Below are 25,681 nucleotides of genomic sequence, written 5' to 3' on the forward strand. Positions count from 1 at the left end.
TTGTCTCAGACTGAACCAGAAACTCGCTAATCTGTCCCTGTTAAAGTCGGAATCAGAAATACCCTAATCACGCCTGTCCCAGTCTGAACCATAAACTCCCTAATCAGGCCCTGTCCCAGTCTGAATCAGAAACTCGCTAATCATTCTCCTGCCCCAGTCTGAACCAGACCATCTCTAATCAGCCCCCGTCAATGTCTGAACCAGACCCTCCCTAATCAGCCGCTGTCCCAGTCTGAACCAGACCCAGCGGTCGCATATTTAAGTTGTATAAGGCTAGCACTAGGGTAGATGTAAGGAGCTGGTTATTTACCGGGTAATGAATGGACATCTGGAACAAGGTGTCATTTCCTGTGGTGAATGCAATTTCGCTAAGTTCCTTCAACCGAGTGCTGGATCTCAGGGAATTCACGGTTAGAGTGATCTCTGGACAACGTTTCTATAACCGAGATTGGACGCAGAGGAATTTCATAGATTTTTCCCCCCGAATTGGAATGTTTATTTCTGCTTGTTTGCCTGTCCCATGAGATCACACTAGTTTGGTTTGGTAGGCGTGTATATATTGTAGTACAGAAGGTGTCGGACATACAAGGTCCCATGGGAGAGGGTTAGAGATTTCTCCCCAAGCCGATGCAGAATAACCGGTTATTTCTCATATATACTTCATTGAAGGGATAGATAAATATATAATCGTATCAATAGGCCACCTCTTAGTGAACACGTGACACCTCAGTGATACGGGTACCAGTTCCCCAATCGGAACATACACCAACAAAATGATTTGTTTTACTTCTTCTTCAACCACTATATCCCAACTGAACATTTAATTCAGTCTCACTGAGAGTCTCACCGATAAATATAAGAGCAGACCGGTTATGCTTCAACAGCATAAAACACTGGTTCAGCCACAGTTAGAGTGCAATTTCAGCACATATACTACAGGAAAGATGTGATTGCACAAGAGAGGGTACAGAGGATATTTAAGAGGATGTTGCCTGGACTGGAGAATGTTGGCTATGAGGCAAGGTTGGATAGGCTGCGGTTGGTTACTTTCGAATAGAGAAGGGAGAAATTCTTGAGGTGTATAAAATTATGAAGGGACTAGATAGAGTGGATATTTCCCTTAGCAGAGTGGGCCAACAACCAGGGTCACAGACTTAAAGTAATTGGTAGACGGTTTAGAGGGGATTTGAAGGGAAATGTATTCATGCCAAGAGTGGTGGGGGTCTGGAACGCACTGCCTGAAAGGAAGGTAGAGGTAGAAATGCGCACCACATTTAAAAAGATCATTGGATGTGCAATTAAACTGCTTTAACCCACAGGAATACGGATCCAGAGCTTGAAGGTTGGGTTAGACTGGATAGCTCTTGGTCGGCCTGCGGAGACAGGATAGGTCAAAAATGGCCTCTTTCCGTTCTGTAAATTTCTATGATTCTATGATCGTGCTGACCTAGAGCCTGGAGATTATAGTTAGATATATTTGTGTAAAAATTACATAATTCAAGAAGTTTAAATTGAAGGACATTGTTTTCTGCTGAGAAAAAGTTATCCTATCTCGACAACAATATTACCAGGTGGATACAGTGGGTTAGTACCTAATGATAAACTACCAAGTATTTGAGTGAGAGACGCTTGTTGATGGTCGGGGAGTGCACTGATGTTTTCAGGTTTGTTGGGGAAGGGGAAATGAGGGGTTGTAGCAGATTGCGTCAAGAGCAGCGTCAACCCCTGTTCACCATCCTGCAGGGCGCGGAGGAATGAAAAGGATATCACTGCTTTATTCTCAACGCTATTGGCATCCCGTGAAATACAAACAGACGAGTTACCTCCTCCTGTTCCCAGGTATCTTTCACCTGTTTCTTGCCAGTTACTCATTTCGATTCACATAACCGAGATCGGTCGCATAGTGGTTATGTTACTGGACTAATAATCCAATAATGACCTGGAGATATAAAAGCCCACTATGGCAGCCGGGGCATTTCAGTACAGTTACTTAAGTAAATCAGCAATAAAAAGCTATTGGCAGTAATTGTGACCAGAAAGCTACCGTAATAGTGAAAACAACATTTCCGGATTGTCTGAAAAGCCCATCTATTAAACTCCTTCATTACAGGGAAATCTACCGTACTTACCCAGTCTGGCATATATTTGTGACTCCAGACCAAGAGCGCGGATCCAGATTTAGTTTTGGTCCAACTGATCTCTGAAACGGTCTACCGAGCCATTCAGTTGTACCGAGAACAACGGATGCAGAAGGCGGTTCACCACCACCTGCTCAAGGACAGTTAGGGATGGGCAATAAATCACGGCCTTGCCAGCGACGGCCACATCGCATAAACGGATAAATAAAAGAAACCCTGTACCAATGGAACTTTCTTGTACTCTTCCAGCAACACTATACGCTGCTATCAACAATGGTATGGTTAACAAAGAAAATATTTCCCAGGCTTCAAAAACAATAGCTCCTCAATACCATTGACCTTTTCTGCAAGATCTGCATAGAATAACCAAAGAAAGCAGGCCGATTTCTCCAAACAGGGAGGGCATGGAGGATAATTCCGACTGTAAGCACTCGACATCGAGATCTGGCACCAAAGTGTCAGCTGTGACTCAAAGGGAGCACTCACTTCAGTGGCGGAATGTCAGAGGTTCCAGCCCCACACCACAGACTTCAGCATATGCTCGAGGCTGGCACTCCAGTGCAGTACTGAGGGAGTGGGCCAACGTCCATAATGCTGTCTTTTGTGTGAGATATGAAACCAAGGCCCCATCTACTTGCTCAGATTCCATGACATTATGTACACAAACAGTAAGCCTTTCTTTAGTCGCTTTTGCCACATGCCTGATATCAATGATTTTATTACCAACAACGTTCACATTATTCCCCAAACCAAAACCCGATGCATTAATCCATCCCTTATAACAAGTCAGTAAAAGTAAGAATGGTAACCCATAACAGTTAATACTAAACCAAGTCATATATTACTTAACTAATTACATTTAAAAGCAATCACGGAATGACACAGCACAGAATGAGGCCATTCGAACCATCATGATTGTGTAGGCTCTTTGAAAGTGCTACCCATTAGTGCCACTACAGTGCTCTTTCCCCATTGCCCTGTGAATGTTTCCCTTCAAACGATATATCCAATTACATTTTGAAAGTTACCGTTGAAGCGGACTCAAAAACCTTTTCGAGCAGTGCATTCCTGATCATGATAACGTGGTACATAAAAAACTCTCCTCATCAGCCCAGTGGCTATTTATTTGGTATATAACTTAAATACGAATGAGAGGTGATCTTATCGAAACGTATAAGATTACGAGGGGCTCGACAAAGTGGATGCAAATGGGATGTTTCCACTGATGGGGGAGACTAGAATTAGGAAGCATAATCTTAGAATAAGGGGCCGACAATTTAACACTGAGATGAGAAGGCATTTCTTCTCTCAGAGGGTTGTAATTCTGTAGAATTCGCTGCCTCAGAGAGCTGAGGAAGCTGGGTCATTGAATAACTTTAAGATAGAGAGAAACAGTTTCTAAACCGATAAGGGAATACGGGGACATTGGTAGCGGACAGGAATGTTGACCTGAGTCCATGATCGGATCAGCCATGATGATATTAAATGGCGGAGCAGTCGCGTGGGGCCATATGGTCCACTCCTGCTCCTATTTCTTATGTTCCTATGTTCTTATGTAAATATGAGTCCGATGGTACAGCCACACTTCCCAGTGGAAGCAGTCTACCCTATCTGTCCTGTAAATAAATCCAATAATGTTGAACACCTCTGTTAAATCTCGTCGTATTCCACTTTGCTCGAAGAAGAAGTATCGCAGCCTCTCTATTCTCTCCATGAAATGGGATTCCCTCATCCATGGGATCTTTGTGTTAAATACCTCAGCATCATCTTCAAGGCAGATATACTTCATATAACGTGGAGCCAGGAATTGGACACATTACTCTAGATTAGACCTCATCTCTAATTTACAAAGATTTCGAATAACTTCCTTGTGTTTATACTCTATATAATGTAAGAATTAGGAACAGGAGTAAGCCATCTTGCCCCTCGAGCCTGCTCCGCCTTTCAAATCGATTATGGCTGATCTGGCCGTGGACTCAGCTCCACTTACCCGCCCGCTCTCCGTAACCCTTAATTCCCTGATTGGTTAAAAATCTATCCATCTGTGATTTGAATACACTCAATGAGCTAGCCTCAACGACTTCCTTGGGCAGAGAATTCCACAGATTCACAACCCTCTGGGAGAAGAAATACCTACTCAACTCGGTTTTAAATTGGATCCCCCGTATTTTGAGGCTGTGCCCCCTAGTTCTAGTCTCCCCGACCAGTGAAACAACCGCTCGGCCTCTATCTTGTAATTATCCTTTGGCATACCATGATGTGGATTTTTTCTTTCGTTATTTTCCTTTCTAATCCTCTGCTTGAACTCCGGGGTCAATGATTGGGCATCCTTGTGGTTCTGGGGTCGTTTTGCTTTGGGCTCTTGTGATGTTTGTGATCTCTATCTTACACAAGAACATTCCCCAAAACTAACCATTACCGCATTTTGATTCACGAATGGGCTTGGGTGTAGTCCCCTCCAGTTCCCTGGCGATGTTTTATCTTACCCACACACACTTGTGTGGATTTCCTTGGTTCGAGCTATTCGTGCATGTCCATGATTGGTTCAGTCATGACGGACCCTTTTTCAGGTTTGTCCGTTCCACTTCAATTCGCCCCCTTTTGCATTTTCCGTGAAAGATTGAGTTTGTTTTGGAAATATTTTATTGATAGCCCTCTGGACAACTTATCGCTGGGTAGTGGTATAAGATGGAGTTACCCAGTATTCCTCCGACTAAGACTCAGGTCCTGTAAAACACAACATGCTTTCCGCGCATCACCAGTCGGTTAGGGTTTCATGTTATGCATAATGTTTTAACTGTATCCACTGTGTCCACCGTCCGGTTCCCCTTATCGCCACAAACATGCAGCTGTCGCTTACCATAATTACCTGGTGAGTGCCTGTCCATTTTGCTGAGAATCCTGCCTTTTCGGCGTATATTTCTACCATTACCTTGCTCCCAATCTGTGGTTTCTGAGCCTTTTGTTCCTTGGTGCCAGCTTCCCAGTCCTTGATCACTTGCTGATCCCTGGTGTATGCCTCAGATCTTGTAATTGTTAACATAATTGCGTCACTAATCTCCTTACTCGGTCCTGGTAGGATCTGACTAAGGTCCGATATCATCACTCCCCATCACAAGAAACGCAGGTGATCTCATTGCTCTTCCTGTCATTAGTTCGAAAGGCGTGCGGCTCGTGGTCCGGTTTCGGCTCGCCCTGAACTTCGTTGAAATGAGGGTCACTATATCTACTCATCCTTTTCAACTTTCGTTGATCACTTTGGCCAGTGCCTTCTTCAGGGTCCTATTCATTCGTTCTACTAATCCGGATGATTGCGGATGATAGGGGATATGGAATTTCTGCCCGGTTCCCATTAGGCAGCATGTTTGTTTCATTACTTGACCAGTGAGGTTTGTAACCTGATCTGAGTCTATCTGTAAGGGCAATCCTCAACTAGGTATAATTTCTTCTGCTAATATCGTAGCCACCGTCTCATGGAACAATTTTTGTTGTGATTGCTTCTCCCCATTTTCTGAATTGATCTATTATAACCAAGCACTACATTTTCCCCTGGTGATTTGACAGTGGGTCTATGAAGCCTGTCAGCATGTTTTACCATGCTCCCTTTGGTCGGGGTTGCTCTCTCATTCTCAACTTTGTTTTTCCACCAAGGTAATGCTTTGCGCATGTTAAGCACTTCCAACAGTAATTTTCTTTATCTCTTCCCATTGCCTTCCACCACCAACATCGGGACATTGAACTCGTCATGCATATCTTACCTGTGTGTGCATACCCGTGCTATACACTCAGTAGGTGTTGTCGGATACACCCTGGGCTATCACATTACAATCTTTTCTCCAGATTCCATCCATTCCTTGTTTAGCTTCCTGCCTTTTCCATTCAACATTTCCCTGCTGTAGGTTTGCCTCCTGTACGTTATACATATTTATTTCTTCTGGCACAAGCGCACAGGTGTTTATTTTAGCCCATAGGCCCCATGCTTCTGGCAATTTCCAACCTGCCTCATCTGCCTATGCATTGCCTTGCTGATGCCGGTCTGTTATTTTCTTATGGGCTTTGATTTTTATTATTGCATATTCCTGGGGCTGGAGGGAAGTCTCTACCTGTTCGGTAAATATGTTCTCGTGTCGAATTGTTCCTCGCCTCGATGTCATGTCACCTCACGGACTCCAGGCTATCATGTAATTGTGGACCACCCCAAATGCGTATCGGTTGTCTGCACATATATTTACCCTTTTACCTTTTGCCTCTTTGAGGGCTTGCGTTAGGGAGACTAATTCAGCCACTTGGGCTGAGAGGCTCGATTCCGATTAAGCTACTCCCCGTGTTTGCCCTTCACCATCTGTGGACCGCTACGATTCTCAATTTCTTCACTCAAATGTTCCAGTGGGGGGTATATTGTTATCGGTACAGGCAGTGCAGGTTGCGCTGTCAGTCGCCCAGTTACTGCTGCACATATTGTAACATTCCTACTGCTTACTTCTGCCTCTTCCATCTATTTTATTTTAGCTTTTAGCTCCTGTATTATCTGATCCTTTCTTTCCATCACTTCATTTTGTACCCGATTGCAGGCTAATACAACCGTGTGAGCCCGGTCTCCTTTATTCCTTGGCTTGCACCTCAATCATTTTGCCTGCCTCTCCATTGTGTCGTCTGGTTGCCATTCCTATTTCTTCATTCCCTCATTGAGTGTTATGTTTTTACCTGCTAGCATTTTCCGTATAGATCCTGAGAATCACCAGTCGTATTCCCCGCCATTTCTAAGATTGCTAAGAGACTACCATTCCCTTAGTGGGCTACTCTTGAACCTCCATCGTGTCTTTGTCCGATTCTAGGTCGTTTGTACCGCACGCCGGTTAAACTCATTTTAGCCTACTCACACCCCAAATTTTCCTTATTCCTTGATCTCCGACCTCTCCTTGTCGCGTTTATTTGTTCTCTCTGTAGATCTCCTGCTTTCCCGTAAACAGTTTAACAGCTCCAACTTGGAGGTGGTATTTCATAAAAGATATTCACCCCAACAGCTGCCACATTGTTTCGGGTTTGCATTTCAGAATCCTGCAAACTACGCCAATTGATGGGGAGGATCGCCCTTCTACTCAATTAACAAACCCGGAATCAACAGACTGATACCTTCAATAATATTCAACGATTTTTTATTTCAGAACGGACAGGGAGAGCATTTCACTTCCCATCCGCCTGAGAGGATCTCAAACGAACTGTACAAATTAGACGTTAATTATACAGGTTTTGGCACATGAGTGACCTCGTGGACAGACCTTAACAGTGACGTGATTGGTTTTTTTAAAAGCATGATCGAGAACCAAATTGGTCGCTTGTGCAGGTGTCACTTGCCTTATATTGTTATATTGTTGTACAAGTTTATATTTGGATTTTCTTTATTGTTCCTTTGAGTCCGAGGTCAACGACGTGGTCATCTGGTGTGTTTTATGCGGAGGTGTGGTTTTAAGCATAGCTCTTGTTGAGATAGCTCAGGGCCTTCACAATAGCCAGATAACATATTTGCTAATCAACCACGCCCTTGCAGATGGTCAATAGAGTCGTTCCAGGATGAAAGTCGATTAATTTATATAGAGTGGGCGACAGAAGGAGGAATTGAAATCTCGTCATGGATCGCATGGGGAGACTGTAGCAAAGCAGCCCAGCGAGGGGAATCACTGAGGGAGGGGAGGCAGTGATCATTGCGAAAGTCTGTTACTGAATCCAGGCTGGTTCTGAGTTCGGCTGATCTCACACCCAGTGAGGGTCTGAGCCCAACACACACCGAATGGGACATTGTAGAGAGGGATTTATCTGTGTCTAACCCTTGTGCACCAGCTCTGGGAAAGTTTGATGGGACAGTTAAGAGGGAGCATTTCTCTGTATCAAACCAGTGATGGACCTGCCCTGAGTATGTTTGATGGGACAGTCTAGAGGGAGCTTTACTCTGCATCTAACCCGTGCTGTACCTGTCCTGGGATTGTTTGATTGGATATTGTGCAGGAGCTTACCTTTGTATCTAACCCGCTGTACCTGACCTGGGAGTGTTTGATCGGGACAGTGTAGAGGGAAGTTTACTCGATTTGTAACCGTTGCTGTACCTGCGCTGGAAGCATTTGATGGGCAGTATAGAGTGAGCTTTGAGCTGTATCTAACCTGTACTGTACCTGCCCTGGGAGTGTTTGATGGGACGGTGTAGAATGAGCTTTGCTCTGTATCTAATCCCGTGCTTTACCTGCCCTGGGCGTGTTTGATGGGCCAGTGTAGAGAGAAATGTATTGTGTGTCTAACTCGTTCTGTAACTGCACTGGAAGTGTTTGATGGGACGGTGTGGAGAGAAATTTACTGTGTAACTAACCCTGTGATGTCCTTGCCGATGGTACAAATTAACATGAACTGGTTGTCATTCTCCATGCCTCAAATTGCTGAGCATTTAACGCAGATGCAGCATTTTTGTTGGTCAGTCGTATTATTACTAAACTCATTCTGTTCAGCCTGGTAGTTTCTGTCTCTGGCTGGGGTTCATGTTCCTCAGGCACTTCCTTCATTCGTCAGCGCTGAGTGTTGCGATTGAAGCAGCGGTGGCATCATGTTCTGTCTCCATCGTGATTTCCACCTTCATAACTTTGACTGTCTGTCCTCCTGCCCGAGCTTCTCTTCTGCTGCAACCTTCATCTGTGATTTGGTTACATTTATCATTGAGATACTTACAGGAAATAGATACAAATAATGTAATAGGTATCAGAGCAATGATTTATAATGCGTTGATTGAATCCCGGCGCGGGATGTGATCAGAGCGGGGCTCATGCTCCGCTAAGCAAATTATATATCACGTACAGCACACAAAGCAGACAATCGGACGGGCTACTCCATGCTGGTGTTTATGCAGCACACAGACCACCACCCTACCCCCACACAACCCCCACAACTCTGCATCTTACCCTATTAGCAGAATCTTCTAATGCTTTCTGCCTGGTTTGTTGATCTTGCTTCCCATTAAATGTTTCTGTACTATTCGCCTCAACCACTGCCTCTGGAGGTTGGCTCCCCATTCTCGCTTCTCTGGTTACAGAGGCTTCTCCTGAAATTATTATTGGATTTATTGGTGACGGTTTTATCAGCATGGCCCCATTTTTGGTATCATAATTATTTCATGATTTCAGTTTTTTTAAACTCTATTTTAAACTGTGCTTGCTTTTCCGCTATTGCATTTATCACAGCATAAGTAACGATTAGAAACAGGCTCAAAAAGAGCACAGCATCGATTCTACACACGAGACAAGGACTCAATAGCTTCTGTTATCACAGGACCACAGAATCATACAGCACAGAAGAGACCATTCGATTCATGATGCTGCTCCAGGCTCTGTGATCGAGCTATTCAATCAGCCCCACACCCTTGTTCTGTTCCCAGATCCCTTCAAATACCGGAATTCCAGTATTGATTCCAATTACATAAGAACATAAGAACATAAGAATTAGTAACAGGAGTAAGCCATCTTGTCCCTCGAGGCTGCTCCGCCTTTCAACTAGATTATGGCTGATCGGACCGTGGACTGAGCATCACTTACCCGTCCGCTCCCCATAAACCTTAATTCCCTGAATTGTTAAAAATCTATTTATCTGTGAATTGAATACATTCAATGAGCTAGCCTCAACTGCTTCCTTGGGCAGAGCATTCCACAGATTCACAACCCTCTGGGAGAAGAAATTCCTTCTCAACTCCGTTTAAATGGCCCCCCGCGGTATTTTGAGGCTGTGTCCCCTAGTTCTAGTCTCCCCGACCAGTGGAAACAACATCTCTGCCTCTATCTTGTCTATCCCTTTCATTATTTTCAATTTTTCTAAAAGATCACCTCTCATCCTTCTGAACTCCAACGAGTAAAAACATCGTCTACTCAATCTATCATCATAAGGTAACCCCCTCATCTCCGGGATCAGCCTCGTGAAACGTCTCTGTACCCCTTCCAAAGCTAGTATATCCTACCTTAAGTAAAATGACCAGAACTGCACGCAGTACTCCTGGTGCGGCCTCGCCAATACCCTGTACAGTTGCAGCATGACTTCCCTGCTTTTGTATTCCATCCCTCTCGGAATGAAGGCCAACATTCTATTCGCCTTCCTGATGACCTGCTGCACCTGCAAACTAACTTTTTGAGAATCATGCACAAGGACCCCCAGGTCCCTCTGCACCGCAGCATGTTGTAATTTCTCCCCATTCAAATAATATTCTCTTTTACTGTTTTCTTTTCCAAGGTGGATGATCTCACATTTTCCGACATTGTATTCCATCTGTCAAAATTTAGCCCATTCGCTTAATCTATCCAAATCTCTTTGCAGCCTCTCTGTGTCCTCCACACAACCCGCTTTCCCACTCTTCTTTGTGTCATCTGCAAATTGAAAAGTTATTGTTAAATCTGCTTCCATCCCATTTTCAGTGAGAACAAACCAGATAATGCAAACTCGCAGTGTAAGACAAATTCTCCTCATCTTCCCTCTGTTAATTTTCGTAAAACTCTTCCCTCTGGTTAACAACTCTTCTACCACTGGCAGAGTTTCTCTTCAGTTACTTTATGCAAAGCACTCATATTCTTGAAAACCTCTATTAAATCTCTCGTTAATATTCTCTGATCGAACGGGAAAAATCACAGTTGCTTATATCTACTTATAACTCTTCCTGGTGGTACCAGTGCACCAGCGCAGCCTTCGGTCGCATGAGGAAGAGAGTGTTGGAAGATCACACCATAAAATCTGGCACCAAGCTCATGGTCTCCGAATATGTAGACATAGCCAGCCTACTGTACGGATCACAAACATGGACCGTATAAAGTAGGTACCACAAATTACTGGATAAATAACTATGTCTCCTCAAGATCCTGCAGATCCCTTGGGATGTCAGACGTTAGCGCCCTCGATCAGGCCAGCATCCCCACAGCGAAGCACTGAGCACACTTGATCAGATCCGCTGGGCGGACGACATTGTCCGCATGCCTGAATCGAGACTCGCAAAGCAAGCGCTCTACTTGGAACTCCTACGCGGCAAACGAGCCCCGCGTGGGCAGATGAAACGTTACAAGGACATCCTCAACGTCTCCTTGAAAAAGAGCAACATTCCCACTGACAGCTGGGAGTCCCTGGCCAAAGACTACACTAATGGAGGAAGAGCATCCGGGAGGTCGCTGAGCACCTCGAGTCTCGTCGCCAAGAGCATGCAGCAAACAAGCGCAGAGAGCTGAAACAGTGTGCGGCAAACCAGTCCCACCCACCCTTTCCCTCAACCATTATATACCCCACCTGGTACAGAGACCGATATTCCCACATTAGACTGTTCAATCACCTGAGAACTCACTTTTAGAGTGGAAGCAAGTAATACCCGATTTCGAGGTACTGCCTATAATGATGATTACATCTCTTCCACACCTTCGCCAAGGCTTTCCTAATGTGTGCTGCCGAATTGACATGCAGAGATTAACCGATGTTGAACAGATTTTTATTGTACCTTCATGATGTGTGAATCGGTGGTGTGGGCAGCATTTATTATCCATCCCAAATTCCACCGAGAAGCTGCTGGTGAATTCATCAATACATCTAGAGGACTATTTAGAGTTGACCATATTGCTGTGGGACTGGGGTCATATAGCTGCCAGACTACGTAAGGACGGGGGATTTCCATCCCGAAAACAGGTTATTGAACTCGATGGGTAATGACAATCCGAGATCCACACGGTCACCATTGCTGACACAATATTTTAATTCTAGATTTATTTAATTCACCTTAAATTGCACAGCTGCCATGGTGGGATCTGAACTCATGTCATTGGATCTTTACTCCAGGTCTCTGGATCATTAGTACAGTAGCACAATCACTTTGCTCCCATACCCGATGATTCATAAAGTCAAAGATTCTTCCTCCGTTTTTAACTGTTTTATTAACTTGCCCTGCCACCTTCAAAGATTTGTGCACATCGACTCCCAGGTGTCTCTGCACCCGCACGCCATTTAAAAAATGTATTGTTTAACTTATATTGCATCTTGTCATGTTCCTTCACAAAAATGTATCACTTCACACATGATTAATTTTGCCTGTCATGTGTCTTCCCATTCAAGCAGACTATCGCAGTGCTCCTAATGTCTGCTATGCTCCCTACTGCTAACTACATTAGTGTTTCGTGACATCTGCAAATTTGAAATTATGCCTTTAGACTTAGATCCTGGCTATTAATCGCTACCAGAAAGAGAACAGGCACTAATATAGAACCCTGGGTTTCACCACTCTATACTTCCCTTCTGTCTGAACGCCAACTTTTCACCGCCACTCTCAGTTATTTGTTCCGGTGCAAATGTTGTCTCCACACAGCCACTGTCCCTTTAATTCCATGAGGTTCAGTTTCCCTATCAAGTCGATGAAGTGACATTTTATCAAACGCCTTTTGAAAGTCGATATATACAACATCAGCTGCACTACGCTCATCAAACCTTTAGGTTATTACATCAAAGAACTCAATCAGGTTTTTCTGACACACTTCGACATTAACACAATTTGTGCTGGTTGTCATTTATTAATCCATGATTTTCCAAATGACAGATAATTTCATACCGGATTATGGCCTCGAGAAATTTCCCCACCACAGACGTTATGCTGACTGGCCTGTAGCTACAGGTTTTATCACTCTCTCCTTTTTTGAACAGCGTGTACCATTTGCGAACCTGCAGTCCTCTGTCACCACTGATATATCCAGGGAGGATTAAAGATTCTGGCCTGAGCTATTTCCATTATTCCTTCACTCAGCAACACTCATAAATCCCATTCGGACCAGTTATATAGAAACATAGAAATTTACAACACAGGAGGCCATTTCCGGCCGATCATATCCACGCCGGCCGACAAAGACTCAGGCCATCGGTCAGCAGCCTTGAAGCTTACATTTAATCCTTTGAACCATTAACAATGGGGAAAATTATCGAGCAGCAAGAACAAGCAGATTGCCCCACACAACTGTGACACAACTTAAACTGAAACAGTATACACTCCAACCCAACCGGAGCTATGTGATCTCCAGGGAGAGGCAAAAAACAGTTTAAAAGCCAGGTCAATTTCGGGAAAAGTATCTGGGAACCTTCCTCTCTTACCCATCCAGGTGATCAAAACTGCTCCAGGATATCTACTTTATTGTGATACATAAAGTGTTGGATTGAAAGGGGTGAATTGAAAATGTTTGTTCAGGGACTGTAATTAATATCAGTCTCCACGGGTTTACAGAAGCTATTTGTTCAGTGACTGTAATTAATATAAGTCTCTATTTACCGAATTGTGTCTCTGGAGTCATTCTCGCTCATATTGATAAGGCACTCCTTTCAAAGTGTTACCCCATTGTCACAGTGAATACATCACCTCTGGCACTAACAGCGATCATCGCACTGCTCCACAGAGAGCGTGTCGGAATCTGAGAACAGTAGATTGGAATGTTACAACAAATGGCAGGAGTTTCATCTTGTATTTTAACTTTCTTGTTGCACATTATGAGGAATTATCATTGTTATTGCGAATCCGTTATGCATTTTGTATTATTCAATACATTTACTTTCCCGTCCTTGCTGGTGTTGGTTTTACTGGTAAGTCTATCTAATTATTCCAGTAATCATGGTTCAATGTATTACTAATCTTATATTTTACTCTCCCCTCCTTGCTGCAATTGTTTTTCCTGGTAGTCTCTGTATCCAACTATTAACTCTGCAACCAAATTTCGCTGTATTACAAGACTTGTAAATTGCTTTCTCATCTTTGATGCAGTTGTTGTTCCTGGGAAATCTCTTCATACAGCTGTAAACTATGCATACGTTGTTAATTGTACGAGTGATATTTTAATATATTCCACAATCTTTCCTGTAGTTGGTGGTCCTGGTAAGTCTCTATATCCAACAATTATAACTCTACTCTATATTTCACTGTATTACTGAGTATGTCACTTAATTCTTTGGAAGTCTTCGTCACGTTGTATATCTACTGACTCAGTCCCCTCTGCGGCCAATGTCTGAGGCTGAACGAGATTGTTCACAAATTCGGCATTCTGTTTTTTCCCTGAGTTCAGTTCTGACCTCTTCTCCTCTGAATCACTGGTTCTGCCCATTATCATCTCCATAATACTGGTCACCTCATTCCTTCGCCTCAAGAGTTCCGAGTAGAGCGCTTGCTTGCGAGTCTTGTGTCAGGCATCCGGATGATGTGGCCCGCCCAATGGAACTGTCCAGGTGTACCAGCATCCAAGCACTGATAATACAAAGATAAGTGTGAAAGCATGTTGTGAGGAGGACGCAAAAAATCTGCAAAAGCATATAGATAGTCTAAGTGGGTGGGCCACAACAATGGCAGATGGGGTATAATGTGGAAAATGTGACGCTATCTTCTTTGTTATGAAATACAAATAAGCAAATTATCATTAAATGGGGAGAGATACCAAATTGCTGTGGTCCAGATTGATCTGGGTGTTCTTGTACATAAAACACAGAAGGTTAGCATGTAGGTACAGCTAGCAATTAGAAAAGGCAGCAGATTGTCTGGCTTTATTTCAAGTGGGACAGAATATCGAAGTCCTGCTACAAATATACAGGTTGTCGATAAGACAACAGCTGGAGTATTCTGTACAGTTTTGGTCACTTTAGTGAAAGAAGGATTTACTTGCATTGGAGGCAGTTCAGAGAAGGTTCACGACGTTGATTACTGGGATGAATATATTGTCATAAGAATAAAGGTTGAGCAGGTTGGGCGTGTATACATTGGAGTTTAGAAAACTACGAGGTGATCTTATTGAAATGTGTAGATTCTATAGGGGCTTGATGGGGTAGACGCAGAGATGATGTTTCCTCTCGTGGGAGAAATCTAGAACCAGTGGCCATAGGTTCAGAATAAGGGATCGCCCATTTATATCACAAATAAGAAGCAATTTATTCTCTCAGGTGGGCGTGAATCTTTGGAATTCTCTTCGACAGAAAGCTGTGGAGGCAGCTTCATTGAATCTTATTCAATGGAGATAGACTGAGTTTTAAACGAGAAGGGAGTTAAGGGAGAAGGGCACGGAAGCGGAGTTGCGGCCAAGATCATATGTTCATTCCAAAGAGTCAGGTCCAATCACAGTGGCGGGAGCGGAGTAATGTTTTTGGCTCTCGGAATGAAATCCCTGGACCGACGTGAGAGCACTGGAAGTTAGGCGAACCTGGGAATGAAATTTCTCGACAGAGGTGGGAGTAGTGTAATGTAGGCGAACCTGGTCATTAAATATCTAGACTGAGGGAGGGAGCAGTGTAATCTAGGCAGATGTTGGTGTGAACTCCTGGAGCGAGGTGGGAGCCCTCTCTGGGAAGTCGCATCATCGCATCACTGGAATCATCTCAGAGATCCTGAGGTTCATGAATATTTATTTATTGTGAATGTTTTACCGTTATTTTCTGTGATGCAATAATTCAGAAATCATATAAGAGGCAGTCCATTTTTTATTATTTCATTCCTTCATTTTATCAGCCAATTTCTCGTCTTTTGTTCTCACTTGGAGTTGAACAGAGGAAGCGAAACTCTGTTCGCTCTGTTCTGTCCACGCTATGTTACAGGCGGGTAATTATCCGCTGATCATTTAGTTCCAGTCAGTGTCTCCTTTGTTACCATCTCAAGTTCTGCATTAATGTCAGTGCTTCTAATGGGTGGAACAGGATTACAAGCGTCATTAACATTCACAAACAAAATGTTCGTTCAGCCAGATTTCATTCATTTATTTCCAATCTTTATTTTGAATTTGCAATTTGGTCCCATGACGATCTGTCACAGTTCAGTCGGTCTCTCAGCGACAAACAGAGTAGATATATCTGTTGCCTCCGGCTGAACACTTCTGATATTTGGGCCCCTCGTGCGGAGGGGGAGCGGGAGGTCAGAAGGCCTCCTCGTCGGACTGCTCCGGGATATGGCCAAGCGGAGCATCAGCTGGTCCAGGCAGCGGGCGGTCGAGAGGATCGTTCAGCCCGGCTGCCTCCCTCTCTTCCGCGGATACGTTCAAGCCAAGGTGTCCCTTGAGATGGAGCACGCGGTGTCCACCGGAACGTTCGCGGCCTTCCACGAGAGGTGGCTGCCGGAGGGACTGAATTGCATCAACAACACCGGCAACCAGATTTAATTCGCTTCTTCAATGGTAAAAGTGTAATATCATTCCAGTTATCGGTTTTATTGCACATTTATATCATAGCAGCGCATTTGGAAAGAGGTGGCATGATAGTTCCAAGTCAGCATGGATTTCTGAAAGGGAAATCATGCTTGACAAATCTTCTGGAATTTTTTGAGGATGTTTCCAGTAGAGTGGACAAGGGAGAACCAGTTGATGTGGTATATTTGGACTTTCAGAAGGCTTTCGACAAGGTCCCACACAAGAGATTAACGTGCAAAGTTAAAGCACATGGGATTGGGGTTAGTGTGCTGACATGGATTGGGAACTGGCTGTCAGGCAGGAAGCAAAATGTAGGAGTAAATGGCTACTTTTCAGAATGGAAGTCAGTGACTAGTGGGGTACTTGCAAGGTTCTGTGCAGGGGCCCCAGCTGTATACATTGTACATTAATGATTTGGACGAGCGGATTAAATGTAGAATCTTCAAATTTGCGTATGACACTAAGTTGGGTGCCAGTGTGAAGAGCGAAGAGGATGCTATGAGGCTGCAGAGTAAATTGGATAGGTTAGGCGAGTGGGCAAATGCAAGGCAGATGAAGTATAATGTGGATAAATGTGAGGTTATCCACTTTGGTGGTAAAAACAGAGAGACAGCCTATTGTCTGAATGGTGACAGATTAGGAAAAGGGGAGGTGCAACGAGACCTGGGTGTCATGGTACTTCAGTCATTGAAGGTTGGAATGCAGGTACAGCAAATGGCATGTTGGCCTTAATAGCGAGGAAATTTGAGTACAGGGGCTGGGAGGTATTGCTGCAGTTGTCCAGGGCCTTGGTGAGACCACACCTGGAGTATTGTGTGCAGTTTTGGTCTCCTAACGTGAGGAAGGACATTCTTGCTATTGAGGGAGTGCAGCGAAGGTTCACCAGACTGATTCCCGCGATGGTGGATCTGACATATGATGAAAGACTGGATCAATTGGGCTTGTATTCACTGGAGTCAGAAGAATGAGATGGGATCTCACAGAAACGTATAAAATTCTGACGGGTTTAAACAGGTTAGATGCAGGAAGAATGTTGCCAATGTTGCTGAAATCCAAAACCAGGGGTCACAGACTAAGGATAAGGGGTAAGCCATTTTGGACTGAGATGAGGAGAAACTTCTTCGCCCAGAGGGTGGTGAACATGTGGAATTCTCTACCACAGAAAGTTGTTGAGGCCAATTCACTAAATATATTCAAAAAGGAGTTAGATACAGTACTTACTACCAGGGGGATCAAGGGGTATGGCGAGAAAGCAGGAATGGGGTACTGAAGTTGTATTTTCAGCCATGAACTCAATGAATGGCGGTGCAGGCTCGAAGGGCCGAATGGCCTAATCCTGCAACTATTTTCTATATTTTCTATGTTTCTACAATGAGGGAGCAATTCATATCTAGTTTAAATCAAAAATAGTTGTATTTCAGGATAAACAACCCCGGCTGATTGTAACTTAGGTACTTAGAATATGAACAAACTATCATATTTTCTCGTCTAATATTCTCTGCACAAGTGGAAACCAACAGGTGAAAAGCTACAACAATTGATCTCTTCGATTTGTGTTCAAATACTTCAAATGCTTTTTTCAAGGACACCCTCAAAGCCTTCATATTAAAACTAAACATTCCCACCGAAACATGGTAGTTCCGAGCCAAAGATCACCTGAAGTGGAGAAACTGCATCCGGAAGGGCGCTGATCACCTCGAGTCGTCGCCGAGAACATGTAGAAACCAAGCGAGGGCTGCGGAATGAGCGTGCGGCAAACCAGACTCCTCACCCACCCTTTTCTTCAACCACTCTCTGTCCCGCCTGTGACAGAGACTGTAATTACCATGTTGGATTGGTCAAGTCACCTGATAACTCACTTTTATCGTGGAAGCAAGTCTTTCTCGCTTTCGAGGGGCTGCATATGATGATGATGTTACATAAGCATTTGGCGGCTCATTGACTGAGGGATGGATCGTCTGATTTCGTGCTGATAAATGAATTTAGTTGGTGATTATCTTTTTAAAGATTGTTAATTATTTTAGTTTGGAGTCTATTCCTTGCTCCCAAATTAACGTTTAATTTAACTGTTTATTTCCCTACCTGACAGTTAACATCCTGACGATTGTGATCCTGACTCGTGGAAGGTGCGGTCTCTCCAGATGTGTCACTCGCTATCTGGTGGCCATGGCAGTGACAGATCTCCTGGTCATTATCCTCGACCTGATACTGAGGCACATTCCGATTCTTTACCAGAAAGAGCTCCATTTCGTGCGGTCCATCCATGTGTGTAATATTCACGCCGTCTTACTTCACGCAGCCACAGATTGTTCTGTCTGGTTCACCGTCAGTTTCACCTTTGATCGCTTTGTGGCCATTTGTTGCCAGAAACTGAAAACTAAATATTGCACCGAGAGAACGGCGGCTGTGGTTCTGGGAACCGTGACTTTGCTGAGCGGGTTCAAGAACATTTTCTGGTATTTTATGTTGACAGGTTTCTATATACTTGACAACATGCCCTGGTTTTGCTATATAACAGAAGATGTTCTGAATTCACCGGTCTGGGGAGCAATCACATTCCTTCATTATATTCTCACCCCATGTATCCCATTTGCTCTGATTCTGCTGCTCAATACTGTCACCGCCAGGCATATTATATTGGCCAGCAGAGCCCGCAGGCAACTCCTGGGTGCCAGCAGTGGGGAGTGTCCCAGTGACCCAGAGATGGCGAGCCGCAGGAATTCCATCATTTTACTGTTTGTTATCTCCGGCAATTTCATCCTGTTGTGGGCGGTGCTTATGGTGAATTCTATCTGGACCCACATGTACTTTTTGGGGTATGATTCTGTATATATACCTATTTATGTAATGGACGTTGGAATAATGCTGCAGCTGCTGAGTTGCTGCACAAACACGGCAATTTATGCCGTGACCCAGACTAAGTTCAGACAGCAGTTGAAGAATGTAGGGAAATATCCCTTCACACTGATTCTGAAATTAATTAAACGATGAGAGGATGCAGAAACGTTCCTGCATCAGACTCCCTGTGTCCTGATATTGTGAGCGAGCTGCTCTCCCCCGCGTGGCCAGTGATTCGCGTGAATAATAACACTCTCACTCACAAACTGAGGACGACGGGCGCCCTGTGAGGGGCCTGCAGTCCGGGTGAATCACCATCAGCATCATAGGCAGTGCCACGAAATATAGAAACATAGAATCATAGAAAATAGGTGCAGGAGCAGGCCAGTCCGCCTTTCGAGACTGCACCACCATTCAATAAGACCATGACTGATCGTTCACCTCAGTACCCCGTTCCTGCTTTCTCTCCATACCCATTGATCCATCCGTAAGGGCCATATTTTGAATATATTTAACGAATTGGCTTCAACAACTCTCTGTGGTCGTGAATTCCCCAGGTTCACAACTCTCTGAGTGAAAAGGTTTCGCCTTTTCTCGGACCTAATTGTCTTAAGCATTATCCTTAGACTGTGACCAGTAGCTTTGGACTTCCGCAACATTGGGAGCATTCTTTCTATATCTAAAATATCCAGTCCCGTCAGAATTTTATATGTTTCGAAGAGGTCCCCTCACATTCATTTAAACTCCAGTGAATACAGGCCCAGTGCATCCAATCTCATCTCATTGGCCAGCTATGGCATCCCGGGAATCAGTCTGGTGAAACTTCGCTGCACTCTCTCAATAGCAAGACCGTCCTTCCTCAGATTAGGACACCAAAACTGATCATGATAATCCAGGTAATGCCTCACCAAAGCCCTGTACAACTGCAGTAAGACCTGCCTGCTCCAATACTCAAATCCTCCAGCTATGAACGCGAACATGCCATTTGTCTTGTTCACCACTTGCCAACTTTCAATAACAGATGCACCATGACTCCCAGGTCTCGTTGCACCTCCCCTTTTCCTAAGCAGCCACCATTCAGATAATGTTCTGCCTTCACGTTTTCGACACAAAATTGATAAATTCACAATTATCCACATTATGCCTCATCTACCATGCATTTTCCCACTCACCTAACCTGTCCAATTTAACCTGCAGCCTCTTAGCATATTCCTCACAACTCACACCGCCACCCAGCTTGGTATCATCTTCAAACTGGGAGATATTACACACAATTCCTTCACCTGAATCATCGATGTATATTGTAAATTGCTGGGGTCCCAGCACTGAGGCCATCTGCACCCCACGAGTCACTGCCTGCCTTTCTGAAAAGGACCAGTTCATCCCGAATCTCTGCTTCCTGTCTGCCAACTAGATCTCGACCCAGGTCAACATATTACCACCAATACTATGTGCATTAATGTTGCACAACCATCTCTTGTGTGGGCCCTTGTCCAACGCTTTTTGAAAGACACCACAACCACTGGTTCCGCCTTGTCCACTCTACTCATTAAATCCTCAACAAAATTCTTGAAGATTGGTCAAGCATGAAGAGGGCTTACTTCCACGCCGACAAATGATGCGTTGGGAGCGAAATCGAGGAGCAATAATTTAGGCAAGTTATTGTGAAGTCCAAAAACGTTAGGGTAGTAAAAGTGATATTTGGAAAACAGCGTGTTCACATCATCGGGAGGGAGTTCTGTGCCGTGTGTGGGAAGCAAATCAATGATTCATCCGGCGTGCAGAAGCACGCGATAGTTCACACTGACGAGAGCTCCCACTCAGAGGCTCTTACTGTGGAAAGTATTTTACGCACTCGTTCCATCTGCTGACACACCAAAGAGTTCACACTGGAGAGAGATTGTTTATCTGCCACGGGCGTGCAAAGGGATTCACTCAGTGCACGAACCTCCTGGAACTGCAGTGGATTCACAGCGGAGAGAAACAAGTTAAATCTTAGAATACGGGGACATTAAAAACAGAGAAACATGTAAAATTGTTGCAGGAGTAGGCCATTCGGCCCTTTGAACCTGCACCACCATTCAATGAGATCATGGCTGATCATTCACCTCATTACCCATTTACTCCTTTCTCTCCATAACCCTTCATCCATTTAGCTATAAGGGCCATATCTAACTCCCTCTTGACTTTATCCAATTAACTGGCATTAACAAATCTCTGCAGTAGGGAATTCCACAGGTTAAGAACTCCCTGAGTGAAGACGTTTCTCCTCATTTCAGTCCTAAATGGCCTACCCCTTATCCTAAGACTGTCCCCTGGTTCTGGACTTCGACAACATCGGGAACATTCTTCCTGCATCTACCCTGTCGAGTCCGGTCAGAATGTTAGTTGTTTCCATGAGATCCCTTCTCATCCTTCTTAAATCCAATGAATACAGTCCCAGTCGCTCCAGTCTCTCCTCATATATCTGTCCTGCCATCTAGGGAATCACTCTGTTAAAGCTTTGCTGCACTCCCTCAATACCAAGAACATCCTTGCTCGGATTAGGAGACCAAAATTGAACACAATATTCCAGGTGAGGCCTCACTGAGGCCCTGTACAACTGCAGTAAGACCTCCATGCTACTATATTCAAATCCCCTTTCTCTGAAGGCCAACAACCAGTTTGACTTCTTCACCACCTGCTGTAGCTGCATGCCACCTTTAAATGACTGATGTACCATGACAGCCAGGTCTCGTTGCACCTACTCTTTTCCTAGTCTGCTGCCATTCAGATAATATTCTGAATGGCGGAAGATTAGGAAAAGGGGAGGTGCAACGCCCATTTAAACCTGATATGATTAGGAATTCCTTCTCTCAAAGCTTAGTAGAGGTGTTCAATTCGCTGCCTCAGAGCGCTGTGGAAGGTGGGTTATTGAATATAATTAAGACAGAAATAGACAGTTTCTTAACAGATGTGGGGATAAGGGGTTATGGGGAGCAGGCAGGGAAGTTGACCTGAATCCGTGATCAGATCAGGCATGGACGGATTAAATGGTGGAGCAGGCTCGAAGAGTCGTGTGGCCTGCTCCTGATCCTATTTCTCATGTTCTTATGTCCTTACGCTGTTAAACCTACCGTGTATGGCAATGGTTCCATCAATGATTGTGCATCAGCGAGTTCACACTGAGGAAAGCAGTGCAAGGAAGGTAGTGCAGGGGTCCAATGCATTCAGTCCCCTTCAAAACAGATACACCGCTTTGGGTATTTTTGAGGGGGATGACTCATCGGGTGGGAGTAGCAGCAGCCAAGGTCAAGGAACCGTGGGTGGCTCTGCTGCACAGGAGGGCAGGGAAATCAGTGGGAAAGCTCTCGTAAGAGGGGATTCGATTGTAATGGGAATAGATAAGCCTTTCTGCAGCCGCAATCGAGACGCCAGGATGGTATGTTGCCTCCCTGCTGCAAAAGTCAAGAATGTCTCGATGCGGGTGCTTGACATTCTGAAAAGGGAGGGTAAACAGCCAATTGTGGTGCTGTAGGTAACAACGATGTCGGTAAAAAACAGAATGAGTTCCTCCGAGACGAATTTCGGGAGGTAGGAGCTAAATTAAAAGGTAGGATATCAAAGGTAGTAATCTCAAGATTGGTACTAGTGCCACGTGCTAGTCATAGGAGGAATCGCAGGATAGCTCAGATGAATCCGTGGCTTGGGAAATAGTGCAAGAGGGAGGGATTCAAATTACTAGGACATGCGAATCGGTTCTGGGGCAGGTGAGACCATTACACAGCAGACGGTCCGCACCTGGGCAGGACCGGAACCAATGTCCCAGGGGGAGTGTTTGTTGGTGATGTTGGTGAGGACTTAAACTAACATCACGGCGGATGGGAACCTATTCAGGGAGACAGAGGGATGAAAAATGGAGACAGAAGCAAAAGATAGAATGGGGAATAGTAAAGGTGGAGGGCAGATAAACCCAAGGCAAAAAACAAAAAGGGCCGCGCAACAGAAAAATTCTGAAGAGGCAAAGTGTGTTAAAAAGACAAGCCTGAAAGCTCTGTGCCGCAATGCGAGGAATATTCGGAATAAGGTGGACGAATTAACTGCTCAGACAGCAGTGAATGGATATGATGTATTTTGCATTACAGAGACATGGCTCCAGGTTGAGCAAGTTTGGGAACGCAACAGCCAGGGGTATGCAACATTTCGAAGGTTAGGAGAGAGGAAAAGAAGTCCGGGTGGCGTTGCTGATCAAAGAAGAAAGTAATGCTGCAATAAGGAGGAACTTTAGACTGGATGATGTGGAATGGGTGGTGCGGCGGAATTCCAAAGGGCAGAAAACGTTAGTGGTACTTGTGTACAGACGAGCAAACAGTAGTAGTGATGCTGGACACAGCATCAAACAAGAAATAAGCGGTGTGTGCAGTAAAGGAACATCAGTTATCATGGGCGACTTTAATCTACATATTGATTGGGCAAACCAAACTGGAAGCAATGCGGTGGGGGAGGTTTTCCCGGAGTGTATTAGGGGTGGTTTCTGGACCAATATGTCTAGGAACCAACTAGAGAGCTGGTGATGTATAATGAGAAGGGACTATTCAGCAATCTTTTTGTGCGAGGCCCCTTGGGGAGGAGTGACCGTAATATGGTAGATTTCAATATTAAGATGGAGAGTGGCACATTTAATTTGGAACCAAGGGTGCTGAACTTCAGGAAACGTAACTTCGACGGTATGAGATGTGAATTGGCTAGAATAGACTTGCAAAGGATACTTAAAGGGTTGATGGTGGCTAAGCAATGGCAAACATTTGAAGATCACATGGATGAACTTCAGCAATTGTACATCTCTGTCTAGAGTAAAAATAAAACGGGGAAGGTGGCTCAACCATGGCTAACAAGGGAAAATAAGGATAGTGTTAAATCCAAGGAAGAGGCATAAAAATTGGTTGAAAAAGCTACAAACCTGAGGACTGGGAGAAATTTAGAATTCAACAGAGGAGGACTAATGATTTAATTTAGAGGGGGAACATAGATTACAAGAGGTGGCTTGCAGGTACGTAAAAACAGACTGCAAAGGTTTCTAAAGAAATGTGAAGAGAAAAAGTCTAGTGAAGGCAAATATAGGTCGCTTGCAAGCGGATTCAGGTGAAATTATAATGGGGAAGAAAGAAATGGCAGACCAATTGAACAAATACTTCGGTTCTGTATTCACGAAGGAATGCACAAATAACCTTCCGAATGTTCGAGGGGACAATGTGTCCAGTGAGGAGGAACTGAAGGATATCCTTATCAGGCAGGACATTGTTTGCGGGAAATTAATGGGATTGAAGGCCGATAAATACCAGGAGCCTGAAAGTGTGCAACCAGAGTACGTAAGGAAATGGCCCTAGAAATAGTGGATGCATTGGTGATCATTTTCCAACAGTCTATCGATTCTGGATCAGTTCCTATGGACTGAAGGGTAGCTAACGCAACATCGCTGTTTAATAAAGAAGGGAGAGCGAAAACGGGTAATTATACATAAGTTGGACTGACATGAGTAGTGGGGAAAATGTTGGAATCATTCGTTAAGGATGAAAAAGCAGCGCATTTGGAAAGCAGTGACAAGTACGGACCAAGTCAGCTTGGATTTATGAAATGTAAATCATGCTTGACGAATCTTCTGGCATTTTGGGGGGATGCGACTGGCAGAGTGGACAAGGGAGAAACAGTGGATGTGGTGTATTTGACTTTCAAAAGGCTTTTGACAAGGTCCTGCACGAGAGATTGGTGTGCAAAATCAAAGCACATGGTCTAGTGGGTAGTGTACTGATAGAGAATTGGTTGGCAGACAGGAAGCAGAGAGTCGGGATAAACGGATCCTTTTCAGAATGGGAGGCAGTGACGAGTGGAGTGCCGCAGCGCTCAGTGCTGTGACCCCAGCTATTTATAATATACATTAACGATTTAGATGAAGGAATTGAGTGTAATATCTCCAAGTTTGCTGATGACACTAAACTGGGTGGCGGTGTGAGCTGTGAGAAGGACGTTAAAGGGCTGCAGGGTGACTTAGGCATGGAAGGTGAGTGGTCAAATGGATGGCAGATGCAGTATAATGTGCAATTGGTGGCAAAAACACGAAGGCAGAATATTATCTGAATGGCGGCAGATTAAGAAAAGGGGAGATGCAATCAGACCTTGGTATCATGGTTCATCAATCGTTGAAAGTTGACATGCGGGTACAGCAGGCAGTGAAGAAGGCAAATTGCATGTTGACCTTAATAGCACGGGGATTTGGGAATAGTAACAATGTGGTCTTACTGCAGTTGTACAGGGCCTTGATGAGGCCTCACCTGTAGTATTTTGTTCAGTTTTGGTCTCCTAATCTGAGGAAGGACGTTCTTGCTATTGAGGGAGTGCAGCGAAGGTTCACCAGACTCATTCCCGGGATGGCTGGACTGTCATGTGAGGAGAGACTGGATCAACCGCGCCTTGATTCACTGGAGTTTAGAAGGATGAGAGGGGATCTCATCGAAACCTGTAGGATTCTGAGGCAACTGGAGA

The 25,681-nt window shown here is 44.5% G+C and overlaps 1 protein-coding gene across 1 annotated transcript in view; it reads left to right on the forward strand.

The window, feature by feature from the left end:
- Positions 1 to 19,315, forward strand: part of LOC139250118 (probable G-protein coupled receptor 139) — a 35,275-nt gene extending 15,960 nt beyond the window's left edge. Inside the window, exons 3-5 of the mRNA XM_070872685.1 lie at positions 10,829 to 10,960; positions 13,664 to 13,751; positions 18,414 to 19,315. Coding sequence (XP_070728786.1) covers positions 10,829 to 10,960; positions 13,664 to 13,751; positions 18,414 to 19,315 — 1,122 coding nt within the window. The remainder of the gene's footprint in view (positions 1 to 10,828; positions 10,961 to 13,663; positions 13,752 to 18,413) is intronic.
- Positions 19,316 to 25,681: the final 6,366 nt, after the last annotated feature.

This window comes from Pristiophorus japonicus, unplaced genomic scaffold, assembly GCF_044704955.1.
Source record: "Pristiophorus japonicus isolate sPriJap1 unplaced genomic scaffold, sPriJap1.hap1 HAP1_SCAFFOLD_35, whole genome shotgun sequence".
Taxonomy (NCBI): Eukaryota; Metazoa; Chordata; class Chondrichthyes; family Pristiophoridae; genus Pristiophorus; species Pristiophorus japonicus.